The 20464-nt window shown below is 36.9% G+C and overlaps 1 protein-coding gene across 4 annotated transcripts in view; it reads left to right on the forward strand.

Moving 5' to 3' along the window:
- LOC128992543 (helicase domino) overlaps nt 1-20464 on the forward strand; it is a 70487-nt gene that overhangs the window by 26473 nt on the left and 23550 nt on the right. For 3 of the 4 annotated variants that reach the window (XR_008490720.1, XM_054416173.1, XM_054416190.1), the window contains exons 16-33: nt 306-442; nt 1012-1198; nt 2144-2350; nt 2587-2722; nt 2841-2930; nt 3474-3608; nt 3795-3940; nt 5210-5419; nt 5817-5930; nt 6504-6655; nt 8405-8573; nt 8880-9083; nt 9948-10144; nt 10801-10915; nt 11065-11184; nt 11916-12131; nt 12323-12547; nt 19340-19375. Coding sequence is in view for 3 of the 4 variants with exons in the window: in XM_054416173.1 (XP_054272148.1) it covers nt 306-442; nt 1012-1198; nt 2144-2350; nt 2587-2722; nt 2841-2930; nt 3474-3608; nt 3795-3940; nt 5210-5419; nt 5817-5930; nt 6504-6655; nt 8405-8573; nt 8880-9083; nt 9948-10144; nt 10801-10915; nt 11065-11184; nt 11916-12131; nt 12323-12547; nt 19340-19375 (2796 nt within the window). In the remaining variant the exon portion in view is untranslated. The remainder of the gene's footprint in view (nt 1-305; nt 443-1011; nt 1199-2143; nt 2351-2586; nt 2723-2840; nt 2931-3473; nt 3609-3794; nt 3941-5209; nt 5420-5816; nt 5931-6503; nt 6656-8404; nt 8574-8879; nt 9084-9947; nt 10145-10800; nt 10916-11064; nt 11185-11915; nt 12132-12322; nt 12548-19339; nt 19376-20464) is intronic. The other variant, XM_054416181.1, reaches the window with a different exon arrangement.

Genomic DNA, 20464 nt, shown 5'->3' on the forward strand with positions numbered 1-20464 from the left:
TAACTCTTCTTTATTTTAGTTTCAGCTAAAGTTATTGAGAAATGAGATTTTTTCTTCGAGGTGACTTTCTTACTTCATGTTGTGTTGTTTATTCCAAATCACGTTGACAAATATTGTAAAAAGGTTAAAATACCCGGTATTGTTGTATGATTCCCCTGCCCTGCGTAGTCCATCCCAGGAGCAGATGAATCACTAGGCAGTGCCCTTTTTTAAAAGACTTTCCTAACTTTGATTTTATTAAAACTTAAAACCTCTTCAGTCAGATTAGCTACTTACACTAATGAAGACTTTTTGAATATTTACAGGTGCTGAGGCCTTTTTTACTGCGGAGATTGAAGTGTGAGGTAGAGAAACAACTGCCAAAGAAATATGAACATGTAGTCATGTGCAGACTGTCCAACAGACAGAGATACCTCTACGACGATTTCATGTCCAGAGCCAAGTAAGTTCTGTCAAATACTGGCAAGTATAAAACCATTAAATAAATCTATGACCAGTTTTTAAAAAATAAACTGTTAATTTATTTTTTTACTTGATCTTTTTTTGATCTGTGTTAAATGATTACTAGTGTCTGTACAAAAATTTAGTTTTGTTTCATTGCTAAGTTTAACAGATAAAGATGTTTGTGACAGTTTAATTGTATGGTTTTTGACAGTGTTTATTTTCTTACTAAATACAAGTTACACAAAACAAAGCTTATCTGTAAGATAATAGTATCAGGAAGTTGATTGCATACAAAAAGTTCACAACACAATTAGTGTAAACGTTTAATATCAACTTTTGTGTGCAGTGAATTTGCTATGCACTATCAACTGCTTGATATTCTTTAAAAGGGTAGTTGTGAATCCTAAGGGGTAGTTCTTCCTTAACAGATTTAGAAATAGCCAAGCGATCTCTCCTCCAAAAACCAATTTTAATAATTAGACCTAAAGAATATTGAACTGGAAAGAAAGCTGTTCACAAACTTCAACACCCGCTACCAAGGTGCCAATCGGAATGTTTGTTTGACAGGACCAGGGAGACGCTAGCCACCGGTAATCTACTCAGTGTCATCAACGTGCTGATGCAGCTAAGGAAGGTCTGCAATCATCCCAACCTGTTTGAGGTCAGACCCACGGTGTCACCGTTCCAGATGGAGGCCATGGAGTTGTTCACTGCGTCGTGCGTGTGGAGTGCCTTAGACTACGACCCTTTCAAGGTAATTAACTCATCCAAGAATAATCAGTACAGGTCGTGAGGTTTGTGGTGAAACTGGCGCTGGGCGTAGGAGGGGATGTGGATGGTTGGGGAGGGCAGTCCCAACCCCGGAGTCGGTGTCTTCCGTTTTACTAGCCATCCAACAAACGTTGGTCCTTTACTGCAGTAGTAGAACTTATGAAGTAATATGTCCAATGCTACTTAGACACCGCCGTTATGGTGCTATCAAGAATTTGTTTGTAGATTCCATTTTGCCCTGAGGGTCTCAATGGAGTGTTGATAGGTATAACCAATGACTACCTAAGTAAAACATTCTATATATAAGTTATTGGTACCTATAAAAAAGTGCTGTTCTTTATAAGTTCTTATAAAGATTACAGTAGGCCTACGGTATTCGAAAACAATTTGTACAGTTTTTAAAGTTCTATTATTTTTTTGCTACTGTCCCGAAGTGGTATTAAACAGACTGTAAACATTTATTTTAATGAAATCTGATATTTTTTATATAGGGCGTACCTGGTAATACACAACGGCACTAGGCTACAATGTTTTTAGAAAAGCAGAAACATCGTCACCGCACAGGGAGACAGACCCCAACTGACAGGGTTGTTACCCTTGGCCATTGTTCTGCGCATGCGCAAACTTTCTCTTTGGCACCGCCCCCCCCCCCCCCCCCCAGACCAGTTTCATCACAAACCTCTCGACCTGTACAGTAGAACTTTGATAGTTGACAGACTTACTTTGACATACTAAATGACCGTAGGAGTGACCAATAGTGTCTTTGTTGGGTTTGCTGGTAAGTGGACAGAAATAACTCGATCCTTCTAGATCAATTCTAGAGGATATGAAAATTACACTTGCTATCAAGGGTGACTTGTCTTGTTAACGATGATTCTTGTTATCAAGGTTCCATGAAACGTTATTGTGATGTCTGTAAATGTTGCAGCATGTGAACCTGCAGTACCTGAACCTGGACAAGATCAGTCTAGAGTTGTGGATGTCGGCGTGGATGGCTCACCGTAGCAGCAAGTTCCGCACTCCTGTAAGGCTGATAGAGGAGATTGACACTGCTCCTCCCCCACCACCCAAGTGTCCTCCGGGCAGAATCAAGGTCCACGTACGCTTCTCTTCACAGGCCAACTCTCAGGCTCAGGTGAGAGTGTGGGTTTAGCTCTTATTGGCTAGTGAAAACACTACTTGGATTGAAAAAAGTTAGGTTAATTTTAGTTGGAGTAATACTAATGGAACAATTTCAAAATGGAATGGATTTAATTATGACTAAAACTTTAATTTGTAAACCAATAAATAATATAGTTTTTAAGATCAATGGACTTTACTTCACAGAATGGAATCAATTACCAAAAACTTATTACATGAACACTTTTCCAGATGGCAGTGAGACCCAACGCCAACACTGTTTTAGGAGCACCGGCAGTTAGGCCTGGGGTCACTCCTACGTTAGTACCGAGAGTGGGGCCTTCGACTTTAGTTAGGACTGCCCTCACTAATCAGGTCATGGCTCAAGGTATGTTGACGGATCTAAATGATTTACTTTCTTGGTTAGGTCTACATCATAAACAAGTATTTTAAGCTATCAACTCCATTGCAATACGGTTTCTTTCAATTGTTGTTTCTGTTTCCAGGTCTAACGCTAAGAGTTCCGAGACAACCAGGCCAACTTCAAGGCTATTCCGTGCAGTTAGTCCAACAGAGACCCGGCTCTCCTGTCAAAGGTGTGAAATTGTTGAAAACTGTCCTTTAGTGTGGTTTATCAACGTATTACAAAATTGATCCAATGCACCCGTAACAAGTTATGTCAAGGGTTGTTATCAGAATAGTAGGAGTGTGCGAGTTTGAGATTTTCCAATCAAGAAGAGGTTTTTGTTTTGTACAACAAATTTTACGTAATTATATCGGGTTGAGTCTTAATATACTTGTCATATTTAATTAATGCTGTGAATTATTTACCAAAGCAGTATTTAAATTTGTATTCATAAATTTGGTGCAGTTGGCATTAATCACAATTATAATTGAAGTATTGTCTCCCATGGTTGTGTAATATCATCAATGTCTCTCACAGTCACAGAATAATACTGGGCATCTTCCAGTTGTGTAGACATCACCGTCTCCTACGTTTGTAGTAAGAATTTTGATGATAATGTTTCCCGTAGCTGCGGAGACATCATTGCTTTCCACTATCACAAAAATGTTATTGTCGTCCGCTTAAATGTTAAGCTATTTAGATACTTTGGTTTACCAAGTTGTTCGTGTTACAGTGGCGCTAGGTGCGCAGTCCCAGAGACTGACAGTGGCCACTGGTTTTGCACAGCTGGTACAGACTAGTGCAGGCAGACATCACTTGCTGTTCACTTCCTCGCCTCACCTCACCACCCCCGGCACTTCTACTGCTGGTGAGAATAGCCTACAAAACTGTATTATTTTGTTTGAAAAAATGTATTCAAAGTTCAGTTCTGTTTTAGTGATTAACATTTTTGCGTTGCCATCGGAAGTGCAAACGGCTGGACGCAAGACGTTGCAAAATAGTGCTTAAGATTCCTAATCATTATTGCAAAGTAATGGTATATTTCCCATTGCAGTGATGACATCAGCAGGAGGACAGAGGCTATTGTTGGGTTCTGTTCCTGGAGGTTTGACCAGACTTGCCACACCTTCATCTACCGGGACGTCACCACCTCGACCTGTCATCAGAGTTCCTACAGCCGCAACAGTCTCCAGCCCTCTGGTAACTATGCTAATAGAACTAAGTACACTCACAACATTTAGGCGGTTTAAGGGTAATGTTTCCTAGGTTCCCCCACCACTTTTGATGTTTAATATTTACAGGGTGTCCACATACTGGAAGTCAGGGATAGTCATGGAAAAAAATTATGGTCATTGAAAGTCATGGAAATAGGCAAAAAGTCATGGAAAGTCATGGAAATAGGCAAAAAGTCATGGAAATCCCCAATGATGGATGGATTTCAGGGGACCTTTCAATGCTCTAGTCGGCCGTAACCGCGACTATTTTAGCATTTTTCAGAATTTTTCACAAATGTACGACAATTTCAATTTATACAGTTGTCTTAGTTTATGGGTTTTGAGTTTGTATTAGTTCATTGTTGTACCTATTGTACTCCATTGTTATCTGTTATTACATATTTCAATATTTTCTGTGAAATAACTTGTCTAGGCAGTACAGTATTATTTGTGTGTGTACGGTATATTATAATTTTTGAGTTAAGTTTGTGAGTCATGGAAATCGATGGTTAATGGTCATGGATAGTCATGGAAAGTCAGGGAAATTGATGACAAAATTTCTGTGGACACCCTGATTTACATCTGCAGTTGGCTGTTGTTTTAAAGTTAGAGTGAGGTGGAGGGGATGGAATCGCTTCCCCTCAAACCGCCCGAGTTTTCTGAATGGAGTAGACACTCGGGAAATGCGGGACACTACAGTAGTTTTAAGCCCAGATTGGGTCAAATCTCTTATTGCTGTTCAGCGCAAGTTTTGGTGATAGTCATTATTAAATTCATAATTTCATCATACAATATTTAAAAAACTCCTAGGGGCTATTAACTGGAATTTTAGGTCTATATAAATCCAATGGGTCCGTAACTTTTCATACTATCAAACTTTCCATAAATTTCAGGTTATAAATCAATCTAATCGTGTCTGTTGCACTCACTAGTGGTTGTTTAGAGACCAGACTTGTAGTAATAAAATGTGGTGCATTTTCGGAGGAACTGTTCAATACAGCCATTGAGTCTTGTTATCAAGGATGACTTGAACTCAAAATGACTACTTAAAGAGGTTCTGAGCTTACATTGTGATTTAGACTTGTTATTGAGGTTGCTGTGATTGAAACAGTCATGTTATAGTGGTTGATATACATGGTATGGTGGTTTTGTGGGAATTGTAAACGAGATTCTGCTGGACTTGTATGAACGCTGTGTAATAAATTTTACAATATATTAATACTTAAAAATCAACATATTTTATTGTTTGCTCCAGGCGATCAACCACACAGTCACAACGGCAGCCAGTAGTGTTCTAGTCACTTCCAGTGTGAGTGTTCCCTCATCTTCTTCTCTGGTCACCTCCCCGTCCATGGCTGCCCCCTCCACGTCCCCCTCAACATCCGTCTCCATGACAACCAGAGCGGCCACCACGCAGGCGAGACGGAGACACGACGAAGAAACTGCCCACAACGTCTTTGTTATTGTAAGTCCCAAAATTATAATTGTTCAGTTTTACAGTGATAGGATATCTCTGTACAGTAACAGTGATAGATTTATCATTATTCCCTACATCATTTTTAGATTAGATTATTACAACGCTCACATTCCAGAGTGTGTATTTTAAGGCAAATATTAGTGAACGATAAGTGATGAATAAATGATATGACAGCTTTTTTAATGACTAAGCTCAGCCAGTTCTATAGCGAGGACAGATTATTAAAATCTCCCTTGGTTCAATTTCATTGCTTGGTATTTACTTCAAACTTTAGGTCATGTTTAGCTTTACTTTAAAATCCCTACTATCAAAATTAATTATCTACAATTTAGTTGTACAAAAGTTATACAATAGTTACCGTATCTTATAGTTGTAACATTTACAGCCGAGGTTAGAAGAGAAACGCAGAAAATGGAGGGAGGAGAAACTGAAACGAACAGCAGAAGTAAATGAACAGCGATGTTCAGCGTACCCACTGTACGGCTGGGACTTGGTCAAGGTATTTGTCTTAACAGTATTCAAATTTTCTACGGGTGTAAAATATATATGTATGGTCTTCACCTAGCTATCATTGCTATTACCCATGGTACTTAAATGATAACCAAACTAAAATTTCTAAACTTTTTGCATGGCTAAAAATCAGGTATGGGAAAATGGTTTTGCTACGATTTAAGGGTTTTCATCAATCTCTATTCCAATGTGATTTACTTACTATTGTAAAATGTTGGACTTGAGATAAGTTTTGAATTTAAGTTAAAATGCAAAATATACCCTTAGCAATATGGCAGTGCCCCTATGTATTTTACCTATTTTCAGTGGTACTCCCTATGACATTTTAAGGTTGGGCTGGGTCAATAGTTGTTCCATTAGATATATTCGGGTGGGAAATATTTTCAGGTGGAGCTCGAGTCGGGTGATTACTAGAGGCAATTTTTGAGATGAGCAATGTTATCGCAATTGCTGAGAGCATCTATGTGTAGTCTGACATTAATTATCAAGCGAAACTCGAAGTAATATTGTGATCATCCTGTGGTCGTGGAGACTGTTTTTATGACCTCTGGTGTTGTGTTAGGCGCTGAGACTGATAGACTTGGTGGATGTGTCGCCCTGCACCTCGGCCCATAGTGACGACCCTGAGCTCTACTGGCAACAGACCGAGGCTCTGTCACAAGCCATCCTATCTGTGGAGGAGAGACTGATGCAACTCAATGATCTCATTACTAGGTAAGAATTTTGTTAACTAGTCAGATATTAAAGCTTGAAAACATCCTTAAGTGCTTAAGGACGTTTCCTGCAGATTTGATAAAAACACTCTTTGCATTAAAAATCTTTAAAATTGCTGATTTGAAACCGCACGTTTATTGGCTGTCGTCTGTCAGAAGGCTGATGTCTGCATGTCAACGGAATTATTGTCCCTATTTTACTTGTTAAATTAGTTAAGAGACATGGGGCCTGTCAGCACATAAATGCGTCAATCTGTCTGTGACGACACATTGAAATCTCTCGGTGAATAACTCATTGCTGCCATCTGTGGCTGGTTGTTCCCTTCTTCTTTCAGTTTCAATAGTTTGCTCTTTTTCGGTTCGTGTATTTTTATGTAGGTAGTCGTTTTGTATGTCAGCACATCTTAAAACTGATCTTCTTTGAGCCTAGAAGAACCAACCTCAATATTTTGTCCAAATCCAAAACCTGATCCATCATCTAATAACAAATTCTCTGAATACATTTCCCTCCGTAGGTTCCATTGACAGGGTGTCTAGTAGTCGGGAAAGTCGGGAATTAGTATTGAATTTCAAAACGGTCTTGAAAAGTCGGGATTTAGTCTTAAATTTGATTTCAAAGTCGGGAATTTTCATGATTTTGCCGCGATCGTCATCTTGCGTTTACGTAACCGCGAAAGCCAATGATGATGATGTCTACACAGGAGACGACGATGACGTTTCCGTGACCGCGGGAGACGACGATGATGTCTACACGGCCGCTGGAAATGTTAATGATTTTGCCGTGATTGCGGACGTCGACGATAACGTTTCCGTGACTGTGGGAGATGACGATGATATCTGCTCGGCTGCGGGAAATGTTCATGATTTTGTCGCGTTCGCGGGAGATGACGATGACGTTTCCGTGACCGCGGGAGACGACGATGATATCTGCTCGGCCGCGGGAAATGTTCATGATTTTGTCGCGATCGCGGACGACGACGATGACGTTTCCGTGACCGCGGGAGACGAAGGTGATGTCTAAACATCCGCGGGAAATGTTCATGATTTTGCCGCGATCGCGGACGACGACGTTGACGTTTCCGTTACCGCGGGAGATGACGATGACGTTTCCGTGACCGCGGGAAACGACGATGATATCTGCTCGGCCGCAGGAAATATTCATGATTTTGTCGCGATCGCGGACGACGACGATGACGTTTCTGAAACCGCGGGAGACGACAATGATGTCATTGATGTCTACAAGGCAGTGGGAAATGTTAATGATTTTGCCGTGATCGCGGACGACGACGATCACGTTTCTGTAACTGCTGCAGTCAATGATGATGTCTAAACGTACGGTACACGGAAGATTTCATGATAAAAAAAACCAAATTTGCTAGTTAGAATTTTTTATTGCTGCATTATTTCTTTACTTGAATGAAAACACCACATTATCATAATACTACTTTATGACAAAGACAGGGGTTGGTGTAGTATTATTTAGAAAATTTGGTTAAGCTATAAAAATTGGTATCGGTATCAAGAATCGAGAATCGATACATTTTGGTATCAACACCCACTAATTGTTGAAAAAACTGGTCTTGAAAAATCTGGAATTAGTCTTGAAAAGTCTTGAATTTTATAATGGAAATAAACTAGACACCCTGCATTGACTTTTTGCTCGGTTTTTAGTTTGGTAGCCAATTTTCTGAGCCATTTACCTCAGTCATAGTTTAATAAGCAGGAACTTACACATCGTGTTTGTCTGCAGGTTTGTGGTGTTTGTGCCGGCTGTGAAGGCCCCGAGGCCAAGGTTCCACGTTTCACATCCACCGCCATGGAAACTGTGGCAGGAACAGAGGCGGACGGCCATGTTGGAGGCGGACCTCTCCCCCAGGGCGGCATGTCTGCATCCCATAGTGGCTTCTATGATGACCCTGGTAAGATGATATGTCAAAACCTAAGACACCTAGATGACAATGGGTACTTTTAATAACATTTAGGTACCAAAATTTATTGGTAAAAGCACTAGTATTGAGTGTATCTTGGTTATTTTAAAATTCTTGAGAGTTATGCTACCAAAGTTTTTATAATTTACAAGTGTTTCTGAAATTTTTTTAAGTACGGTAGACTTAAACTTCAAAAAAATTAAAAGGAGTATCATAGAGCTCACGCCTAGGTTTAAGGATTTTTTGAGGATATTTTTCCTGAATCTACCTTAAACTACATGTTTGATCTCCCTACAGTTCCCAGACCCCAGCCTGATACAGTATGACTGCGGGAAGCTGCAGTCTCTGGACCGACTGCTGCGGAGACTGAAGACCGAAGGTCACCGGGTGCTCATATTTACGCAGATGACCAGGATGTTAGATGTTTTAGAAGCCTTCCTTAACTTCCACGGACACATCTACCTGCGACTCGACGGCACCACCAAAGTTGATCAGAGACAGGTGATTTCTCATTTTATCCGTCTTTTTTGTTAATATTCACGTAACTTGAGTAGAATACAGCGGTTGCGGTAACTTTTTGTGGGTTTTGACAGGTACTTTAAGGTTTCTAAAGTGGAACATTGAAGTACTGTTTTAAATGATATTAATTGCACAGTGACAAAGTATCACTGAACAGAGTGTTTATCATGCATCATGTTAACTTTTGATGATTTTATTGTTCAGTACGATTGTTGATTGGAGGTGAGCATTTTTACTGCCCTACAACCTGTGAATCAAAAGTTGTTAGTCGAAAAACTAAGCTGTTTAACTATATACCTGAGTAAAAAACTAAATATGTTCAAAAATTTCATAACGGAAATTCTATTTGTTTGCTTAAACTCCTTACTGAAACACAACAAATACAAAATCTGCTGATTAAGTCCCATTTCTGAGCTATATTAAGTTCACTTGCATACAAAAAAACAGGTCTGACTCCAGTATTTTTACAAGCTTAACATTTAGGAATGTTACAAAGAGCATAAGGGCCTAGTTTTTGGGACTTTAGTTAGTAGTAGGCTTCCCTGAATCGAAAAGAAGTCACACTGGCCTAATAAACGGTTTCTTTAGTGAATATGTTTTCAGTTACTAACAAATTTACAAGCTATTGTATGCCAGGGTGAACTCATTCAAATAAGCCTGCTCCATTTGTAAATCTATCAGTTCTTGGACTTGAGGTAAATTATCTTAAATCTATCCCTTTAAACAATTCATAACCAGCCACTGCGTTCATTAAAAATGGTCAAGTAACATGTGTGATTTAATTCAGAAACTTAAAAATTATTTGTTTCAATTGTTACATTCTAAACAGCTAGGATAACCTTTTAGGTGCTGATGGAAAGGTTCAACGGCGACAAGCGGATTTTCTGCTTCATCTTGTCTACGAGATCAGGTGGTGTGGGAGTCAACCTTACCGGAGCCGACACTGTGATTTTCTACGACAGTGATTGGAACCCCACCATGGACGCTCAGGCGCAGGATAGATGTCATAGGATCGGACAGACCAGGGATGTGCATATCTACAGGTAATAGTCCAGTAACATTCAATATGCAGGCGTCGTGTGTTGCTATTGTGATGTGCAAGAAACCTTTCGCAACTATACTCGGGCTTAATCCCGTTTATACATGGGAATTCAGCAATTACTCAAACCCTAGCCTATTCAGTATAGGAGAGGGTTAGAAGTAAAACTGCACTTTTACCATTTTTGAGATAACTCCAATGTTATTTTTTAGTAGCCAGGTAGAAGGATGGTTGCGTTGTCTCGCCAATAACAAGGGTGGTTGGTTTGATCTTAAGTTAACTTTTTGATGGTGCAAAATTTGACTCGGTTGTATGTTGCTAAAAAAGTAAGGTTTACAAACCAGATGATTTTTGATTCATCGTCTTAATAATTTTACACACTATCCATTCATCTTTTCGTAAACTGTAAACAATTCTGATATCAGAATACTAGTAAATCAATTAAATAAATGGCCAGACCAAAACTACGCTAATTCTATTTCAATCAAAATAGAAAATACCAACTGCAATTAGCATTTCTACAATTTTTACTGTTGAAACTCTACAAAACTGCAGATTTTAAGTTACTCAAAACTTTGACCTGGAAGTTTTCAGTTGGCTTCACTTCACGATGTTTCTTACTTCCTGCTGCAACAAAATTAAATTTTTTTTGTGTTTTAGGCTAGTCAGTGAAAAAACTGTTGAAGAAAACATTCTGAAAAAGGCAAACCAGAAGAGACTCCTAGGTGATTTGGCCATTGAAGGAGGAAACTTTACGACTGCATATTTCAAGAGTGTGAGTATTACTATTCTTCTGTATTTTAGCGCCCAATTATTTTTGTACAAACTAAAGAACAACTAAGTTGTCTTTTAGAAGTGATTATAATAGTAGCCTAATAAAGTTTTGTCGCTTACTAATTTATACTATTATTATGTGGTTTTCAGTCGACCATCCAAGATCTATTCAATGTCGATGTGAGTGAAAATGACGCCTCCAAACGAATGGCTGAAGTCTTGGACAGAGAAGCGGAGAGAAGAGCGCAACTTAACAGCGAGGATACTCAGGTATGGATAATATCTTTATATTTAGTGGCGTGAGAGCAGCATATTTTAGCTGAATTGATTCGAGTACATTGTCAGAAAACTGAGTTAAGCATTTATTATTTCGGTATTAATGTAGCCAAGTTTCCACAATCGCAGAAGAAAATGCTCTAAAACCTTCTACACTTAATTGAATAAATATTTCAGACTCACACTCCTCCAGTGATTATATGATAATTTAGTTACAACTCACAGCTTAAATCAATATTACTTATCTCCAATAAGCTATGTGTTGGAGACAAATAGTGAAATTATCATGTTTTTATTCAATTATAAATGTGTAATGTGATTTTTCAAATTCCTAGGATAGTACAGTCTTGCAAACTCTGCACCCAATAACCTAGGAGTTAAAATCTCTTGCTGAACTTAAAAACATTTCTTCACAAGGTCCACAGAATCCAATATGAATGTTATATACAACCTTGTTAATGGCCCTAGTAAAGAACTATTGTACTCTGTAAAATATCTTCAATATTTACGTAGTATCTTTTGCCATTTAGACCTAGGGCACAGATATACTATTACTTTGTGGAGCACGCTTTTAATGGAAGACACGATAGTTAGCTCTTTCCAACAGTTAGATAAATAGTAGGACTAGGTTATAGTAACCTATTATTTAGGTAATAAGTGACACTATTTGTTAAACCGGTATTATTTATCCTATTCATTAAACAACACCCACATCTATGTTGCAGCAGTCTGGGGCCAGCAGCAGTGAGGAGAGAGCAGCGCTGGGAGTGTTGGAGACGGCCATGGCCGCGGCGGAGGACGAGACTGACGTTGCGGCCGCTAAGACAGCCAAGGCAGAGGCAGTAGCGGACCTGGCGGAGTTTGATGAGAGTATCCCGTTCAGTCACATGGACGAGGAGATCAGTAAGGCAGAGCAGGAGGTCAACGCACTAGTCGAAACGGTAAGAAAGAAATAATATTGGTCAGGGGAGCAATCTTTTGTGAACTGATTTACAGAAAGCTATTCTTTTGTGGAAATAATCATTTGTCTTTGGAATACATTTGAGGTTACATTTAAAAGTGATTTTTAGTCCCTTACTAAATTGAAATGTTCATCATCAAAGTGTTACTCAATAATTCAATGTGTTTAAAGCTGAGTGGAGTAGAGCGATACGCCATGAAATTCATCGAGGAGACAGAAGCTGCTTTTTCATCTGAGCAGTTGGCAGCAGCGGAAGCCGAGATAGAGCAACAGAAGCGAGAGTGGGAAGAGGAAAGGTTGGCAGCTTTGCGGATGCAAGAGGAGGAGGAGGAACGCAACGCTGCAGATGCCTCAGAGGAACTACTGACGTATTCCCGTGAAGACGCTCAAAATCAGGTTACTAACTCAAACTCTCAAACGCCACAACACCGAACGCGATCACGAGCCACGGTCCACATAGACTTGTGGACCCTGGACGTGAGTCCTATCCCTGGTAATCCATCCGCCAAAAAAGATAAACCTCCACCTCCGGTGGAAGTGAAGAAGGAAAAGAAAGTTCAAAATGTTAATTCAAACATTAATTCGTCTTCCCCTGTTCCAACTCCCCAAGTCCCTGCACCTTATTCTAATCCTAACCTGGTGATAAGGACCAGGAGAGCTTCCTCCAACCCTGTGTTGGGCAAAACGTCCTGGGATATAAAAGATTTAAACAACCATGTCTCCGACCCGTGCTTGGTAGGTAGAAAAGTGGCAAGGTTGAACCGAGCCAAGCGAGCTAGCATCGAGGGGACAGGGAACGGGCCGGTTTTGTGATCTCGTCAGAAACGCTAACTGCAGCATTGTCAGTTGGCCAAAACTGTTACTCATGTTGATAAATGTCAGACTATTTTTTTCAAGTTTTTCCCCTGGTGTTATTTTTGTACAGTATTCATTATCCAAAACAATTCTAACTTGATATGATTTTGTAGTTCAGATTAGTTCTATTTAAGCGAAAACAATAATTGCAACTGACCTGCTTTTAGGTGTATGGACTCATATTGTTCACATTTTGAGTTCCTTAAATTATGTAGCTAAACAATTGTTTGTGAGTTGTCTACTCTCAAAACAGCCTTTTCATACAAAATTCAATCTTATAATTTGAAGTTGTAATAAATTATGTAGAAGTATTTTCAGTTTTTAAGATACAAACTTTCTAAGTTGTTAAATGACATTTTACCCCTCTTTTGTTGAAATACTCAACATAAAAAATAATTGTGCTTTGCTATTCAGTTTTTTTTTTTTTTTAATATCCGTAGACTTTAAATCTTAAAAAAATTAAAAAGATAAATTTATACTCTTTACTTATGTAACAAAATATTGTATACTTTAAATCATAATGCTTGAAATATTATCTCAATACTTATAGAATAATACAGAAAACAATTTTAGTTTTTTTCCTTTGTACAGTTATATGAACATATAAACTTAAACTTTATATTGAATGGTCTGTACATATTCCATTATTATTATATCATATATAATAATTTAATTTTTTATATTCACACAGTATATTTTATCCACTAGGCTTGTTTACTAATTTATTTGAAATGAACCCCAAAATATTAGTCTTATGGTAATTCATATTTTTATGCATGATGTATGTTGTAAAAAGGGTATTCATTTTTTGTGCTAAAAGAAACAAAATTCTAGAAATGATATAAACTAAATATGTATTATCGGAATTTAAAAGGTTATATTTGAAATAAATTTCTAGTTAGTTGTACATCACGCAAATGTTGCAAATTAAAAAAAAAGATTATTCTACTGATATTTATTTTCTTTAGGCGTATACAAAATCCCAAAGAAAGAATAAAAACCTGTGATGTTATTCCTATTAGTTTTAATGGGTTTTAATATTTAAAACATTTATGGAATACAAATTATGTATTCAAACACTGTTAGTGCTATTAATAATATTAAAACAATCATATTGTTACAACAATTTATTTTAACAAAAGGTAAACTGTGTCCTATGTTCGAACATTGTTCGCCCAAAGTTATTTTTAACTCGTGTATATACTTTATTGTAAATAGCTTGTATAGTCCTCGATAGGAAACTGAGACACAATCGTGCAAAGTTTTGTAAATTTTGTTTATTTTTTAAACCTATTGTTATCGTTTTCTACAAGTATTTATGTCGCGGATTATAACGCTCTTGCGACTGTTGTAATCATTGTATATAACTATTGTGACATGTTGTCACCAGATTTAATCTTAGTTTTTATATAAACTGTCGGATGTGGAAGGAATAAACTTACTGCCTCGTTTCTCTGTGTTGTTTTGTTATTGCCTGGTGTGGATCAGAGAGGGCTCTGTTTTGCGTCCGAACTTTGCTCTTTGTGCTATGTTTTGTGGTGTATGTGCACGGTTCTATACCATATACTGATGTGTGGTACAGAATAAAATAGTATTCAAATGAACAGAAAGGTAACTTAAAAAACTTTAAGAATCAAAAAAAATATTGGAAAAATTAAACCTAGAATAGCCGATTGGACATTTTATGGCCGATAACTGATGTTCCGTAGTGCCAACGCTCACAAAATGACCTATCTAGTATTTGACATATTATATTCAAGCTCATAATCAGTTTTACTTAGATGTAAAGTTAACGAAGTTGGCCATCCTGCTGACTTGCCAGAATTGTTTTGTCAGGTCTGCATCCTGCTCCAGTTGATTGGATTCTTTTTTTGTTTGCATACTTGACAGCTCGTAGCCAGCTGTGTCATTTTTAAACAAAAAAAATTCAATTATTACAGTAAAAATTTACTATATTTAATACCTATTTTTTTAAAAGAATTCATATGTGTTTATTTTATATGACCCATAAAAGTGTCTATATCGTTCCAATGGAATACCTAATCGGCAGTTTCAGGATTAAGTTGTCTAAAACTGTACCACACTATGTATATCGTATGATACTGGCTCGGCAGAAGGTACTATCTGAATGCGATAAATCCATGTCAAAACTCAAGTTTTGTCATGGAATTGTCACAGTTGCACATTGAAAGTTGCAATGTGCATTTAGTTCCTTCTGGCAAGCAAAACAGTATGGGGTGTGGCAAAGGGACCAAAACACTGCCCAATCTTGTCATACCGACATTAGCATCGCACAGAGAGCCGAGCTCGAGACTGATAGGCCCGTCTCCCGTCCAATCCCCTCCTACTGTCCTAGTTAGGTTAGGTTAGGCTGCTAGACACGCATCGGAGTCGACGCCAAAGCTACGTTGGTAAGTCCGCTAAAATAGATGGAATTCACCAAAAAAACATTTGATCAAAGGATTATTTTGAAAACGATATAGAAATCGCTTACCTTAGTTGACTGATGTAGATGTACAATAAAAGTAACAAAACATAACTGAGAATTACGTCCTATTATAAGACTTCTTGAAAGGTTAAAGAGAAAATTAAAAATAAGCTCAACTACTACCTTTATTTTTAAATTTATGAATCAAAAGTAATTTGATACGGATAATCCTTAAAATTTTGACAGTGAATATATCAGAATGCGTATTCACTAAGAATCCCAAAAATGGTAAGATAAAATTCTGAAAAGTGAATTGACATTTTAATTCTACATTTCAAACAAGCGGTGTCCGAATTTATGAGCATAAATAGCCTACGTCATATTAACATAAAAGTGGTTTGAATGTATTAAGTCTTCAGAGAAAAAGTCAGTCTAACTAGACATTCCATTCACATGACTACATTGTAGTTGGATAACAATACAAACTACATGTTGGATTATGTTGAAGAAAATTACTAATTTCTGTTATTTATATTGTTGCACTTTATAACCAAGCCTAACTAAAAATACCCCCGCCGCAGCAAACCTGCAGACTAAGCGAATTTCAACTCGTCTGATTACATTTTTACTAAAATATTTCCATAAATAAGACATATTATTCCCTATTTAAATAACATTAGATTTAACGAGTGCTTAGGTTTGCTGCTACGGGGAAGGTAAAAAGTGTTTTTGACCATACGTCAATAGTATAGGATGAAATAAATAAATTTGCCAAATTTTATCAATATATACCCATAAACAAGTAAACTACAACAATTTTCATTTTCTCCATAAGAATAACATGGGAATTTTTAATTACACTATTTTTGAATTTTCTTCGTGACCGTTAGGCATACAACAGCGCTTCAATATACTAAATTATTTCTTTTTTTAAGCTCTACAAAACGGTTTAGAAAGAAATCGCAAAATATAAATACAAGGTTTAAAAATATTTCATTCCAAAAAATTCTAAGGTTTAAAAGGGAATCAATAAATTATGGATAATACTACAAAATTAACCCCTGTCTAAAATGTCCATACACAAAGTACTTAATTTCGGGATAATGGAATGTTTTGGTGTAAAAGAAAAATATAAGCAAAAGCAATTGAAAATGTTAACTAAATTAAAATTCAAAACAGTAAAACACAATAAATGTATATACCATATCGTAAAGAAAAATGAAGATCTGGCAAACAAATATTTAAAAAAATTATAACTAAAGGTTTGCAGAGAGATTTGGTAATCGTGATCCTCATGCAATCGCAGAGATATCATCATCAACCATGTAGTTCTCGGTGGTGTAGTGGATAGCGCACCGGACTGATAAATCATCATCAACCATTGCTGCGAAATCTTGAATATCTTCTGAACAAACTATCTGAATGCCTTCCAAGGACAATTTGTATAACTAAATTGTTGGTCATATCACTTATAAAAAGACTGTTTTATTATTTTTCCAATTTTAATTTTTTTTTTCCTTTTAAATATTACCCTGCAGCCATCGCATAATGTGTTTTCAAGCAGTTAATAATATTTTTTTTGCTTAAGTACAGTTATTACATATTAAAACAGCAAAACCAATTTTGATAGGTCACAATGACTTCTAGGAATACAGTTTTTTAAATATTTTAAAGTGAAATTGGAAATTGATTATCACTTAGCAGTCTTAAACTATCCAACCTAAATCAACCGCATCTAGTTTGTACTACATGAACAATAATAACAAAACCTTTGTAAAAGTTATTGTCCTAATCAATCCTTTTGAGTTTGTAATTTTTTCTGTTTTGAAATTTTGAACTCACCACCACAAGTAGGTAGAGAATTTTAAATGTGTGGGTTCAAATAAAATCATCTTTATTCTAAAGACACAAATTTTACAATAATATTAGTTTAAGGATTGTGTAGTATGCAGTGGTAAAAAAGCCTACAAACTCAAGTGTCAATGCCAAACACCCCTAAAACTAATAAATCCCAAGGCCAGCATAAGGGGTTTTTTCAACGTACAGTTATTCCACAGGGAGAAATCGTGTGATTTTTTTTAGATATTCAAACACCTGGAGGAAGTGTAGAACAATGAGACTGTACTGTTTAGTTTAAACTAATTAGGCTAGATTCTTTTTCAATTAGGGGTGTGCGAAGCAGCGAAAAATTTTCAATTTGATTCAAAAGGTGATTCCAAGCAATACAGCATTTTTCTATTTTTTACTTGTCCATCGAGTAAAGTGAACAGTAGGCTGATAAAAATTACCACATTTGCGTAATGCAAATTTTTGTTGTGGTGGTACTAGGGCTATTCATACATATGACATAAATGAATTTTAGGTGAAAAGATATATTTTTTTTAAATCATATATTAGAAGAACCTGTATTGCTGGAAATGTCAGTGAGCTGCTTTACTTGCCTATTCCATAATTTTTATTTGCAGAATCATATTGTTAGCATGTTACCTATTTTATTGTATTGATTTTACAAATAAAGATATGTTCTGGTGTAAACAAATAAAAACATTTGCAAGATTTATACTGAAACTTTCAATTGGTTCAAATTGATAAAATGAGAGGATAGAATCAGACCTGCAAACAAACTACAAGGAATACAAAGCAGACAAAAAAAATACAAAATTTATTAGTCTAATACATCAATTACTAGTTAATTATAAAGTAACAATTTTACAGACTTGTGTTTTTTTTAGAATGATTTTGGAGTGGCTTGTTTTAGCTACTGTATTACATTAGTAAAACATCTCTCACGTTGCTTACACTCAACAAAACTTCTCATAATTTGCAATATCAAAACAAAAAGTTATAAAACAATTTAAGCAATATTTACAAGCAAAGAATTAATTAAATAAGAATGACTTCGCAAAGGAAACGCAATATCAACACGCTCCTGTGTTGCACATTGTGTTGACTTTCTGCAGGCGTTTTTCGTATAAATGGAAAAACTAACCTCATAATTATACCAACGTTTGTATGTGCTGTGTATGTTTTTGTAGAGTAAAAAGACATTAAGGCCCCTATTAGACGAGGTAGCCTGGCGACGTCGCCAGCGACCAAACTGGCTACTCAGCTTGTCATGGGGCATTGATTCTTATGGATGTTATTACACGAGGGTAGCCAGCGACGCAGCCACACTTTGGCGACCGACTGGCTACCGAGCCCCGTCGCCACTGCGGTAGCCACTGGCTACCCATATTGGCGACGCTGCGTTGTAGCATATGGAGCCTATTACACTAGGTCGCCAGTATCACGTCGCCACTCGGTCAGTTCATATCACGGGGGTACTTGCACACTGTTGTGCTGTGTGTTGTGAGACCTAACAACTCGAAGAAACTGGATTGTGACATATGAAAATAATTGAAAAATTGTGTATTGTCCGCACAGAGCTCATCAAAAAGGGTGTAATATAACCCTTTCGATTCTCTTGCACTAAGCATTGGATAAAAGTGAGAAGATACTTATAATCACTCACTTTTCAATGTAAACATACCGCTCATAACAAGTACAAGTACAAGACAAACACTCACAACAAAATGAGTAACGGCGGTAAAATTCTAGCTACTCAACTGGCTACTAGGTTTGGTGGCCAGTGCGTCGCCAGCTACTGTCGCTGGCGACGTCGCCAGGCTACCTCGTCTAATAGGGGCCTAAGAGGCAGAAATCTACACAACAAGAAAGAAAACAAACAGATTAATTTCTAATCAAGTATCAGCACTAATCATAATGTCATGTTGTAAGCAAAATGTGTTCAAGGCAGTAAATAGGTGGCAGACTAAACAGTGGTAAAAATATCTAAAAGATGTTTGAAGAATTGCAGTAAACTTACAATGTCTTTATTTGTTAGTTATTGTTTTCTCTTTTCTCAGATCTGGCTATCACAGAACGGACGGGAACAAATGCCTGTAAGTACATCTTCTTAACTATGAACGTTTATACACACTGATTTCTGGTGCAAGTTTTACTGTTTTTTTTTTATATATTGTTTAATAAAAACTTATTTGCTGTCATTTTGTCTTTTTTCTAAATTATATTTTATAGTCTGTGAGGAAGGCGAAGCACTCTGAGGGATTAACGTCCCTTCCACCAATGCACGCGCACTCGCCTGGCGAGTGCCCCCACGGCACGTGACTCATGTGTGTGTGTGTAGGTGTATCTCTGTGTGTGTGAGGGCTGTAATCCCTTGGAGTTCTTCGCCTGCCTCACGGATTGTAATTTAAGTTGATATTTCATGTGATCTGTTGAAATTACTTTTTTAAATAATTTGTTTAAATATTTAACTATTAAGTTTGTTATGGCATATTCTGAAAAATGTCATCCATACAATTTTCCGTTCCAATTAAGAAAAAAACAATTGTAAAAAAAGGTCTTATAATGATTTACAATAATAAGTAATTTTTACTAAATTAAACACACAATATATAAAACTGTTAAATTCTTTGATCAAACAAACAATTTAACAACAGCATAATAATTTACAAGTTTCCCTTTGATATTGATCAAAGTCATAATCCCTAAATTATAAAATTATATTTTCATTTTTTCAGTGAAAGATTGTAAATAACTTAATATTCCTGTGATATTTGTATTTTTTTTTTCAGATTAAATATCCTAAATCCATTCAAAAAGTGATCACATAGATTCTTCAAGCTATGCATGAATGGATTTTACTTTTCTGTTTCTATATTTTTAGAGGTTTTATAAAGTGTTATTTGTACAATATTATAAAATCACACATCCCATGCTTTTTAGGGTCCGCTTTGAGCAGTTTGAAATTGAGACAAATAGTAGTAATGGCATTCATGTTGCTTAACTGTAATTTGGTGTCGGGTTGATGTTGTAGCTCCAAATGCCTTGTCTTCCTTAGATCTAAGTTAGTCCTTTGACAGATGAACGATTCCAATATTTTCCTCCGGCCTGCTCCTCCTTCAAAACCAAAACCTTCCCGAACATCCAAGTCCACTTCCCGTAGATCTTCCAAGGTAAGTTGCAAA

The sequence above is a fragment of the Macrosteles quadrilineatus genome, unplaced genomic scaffold (assembly GCF_028750875.1).
Source record: "Macrosteles quadrilineatus isolate MER2022 unplaced genomic scaffold, UCM_ALF_1.0 Scaffold_1__1_contigs__length_201487025, whole genome shotgun sequence".
NCBI lineage: Eukaryota > Metazoa > Arthropoda > Insecta > Hemiptera > Cicadellidae > Macrosteles > Macrosteles quadrilineatus.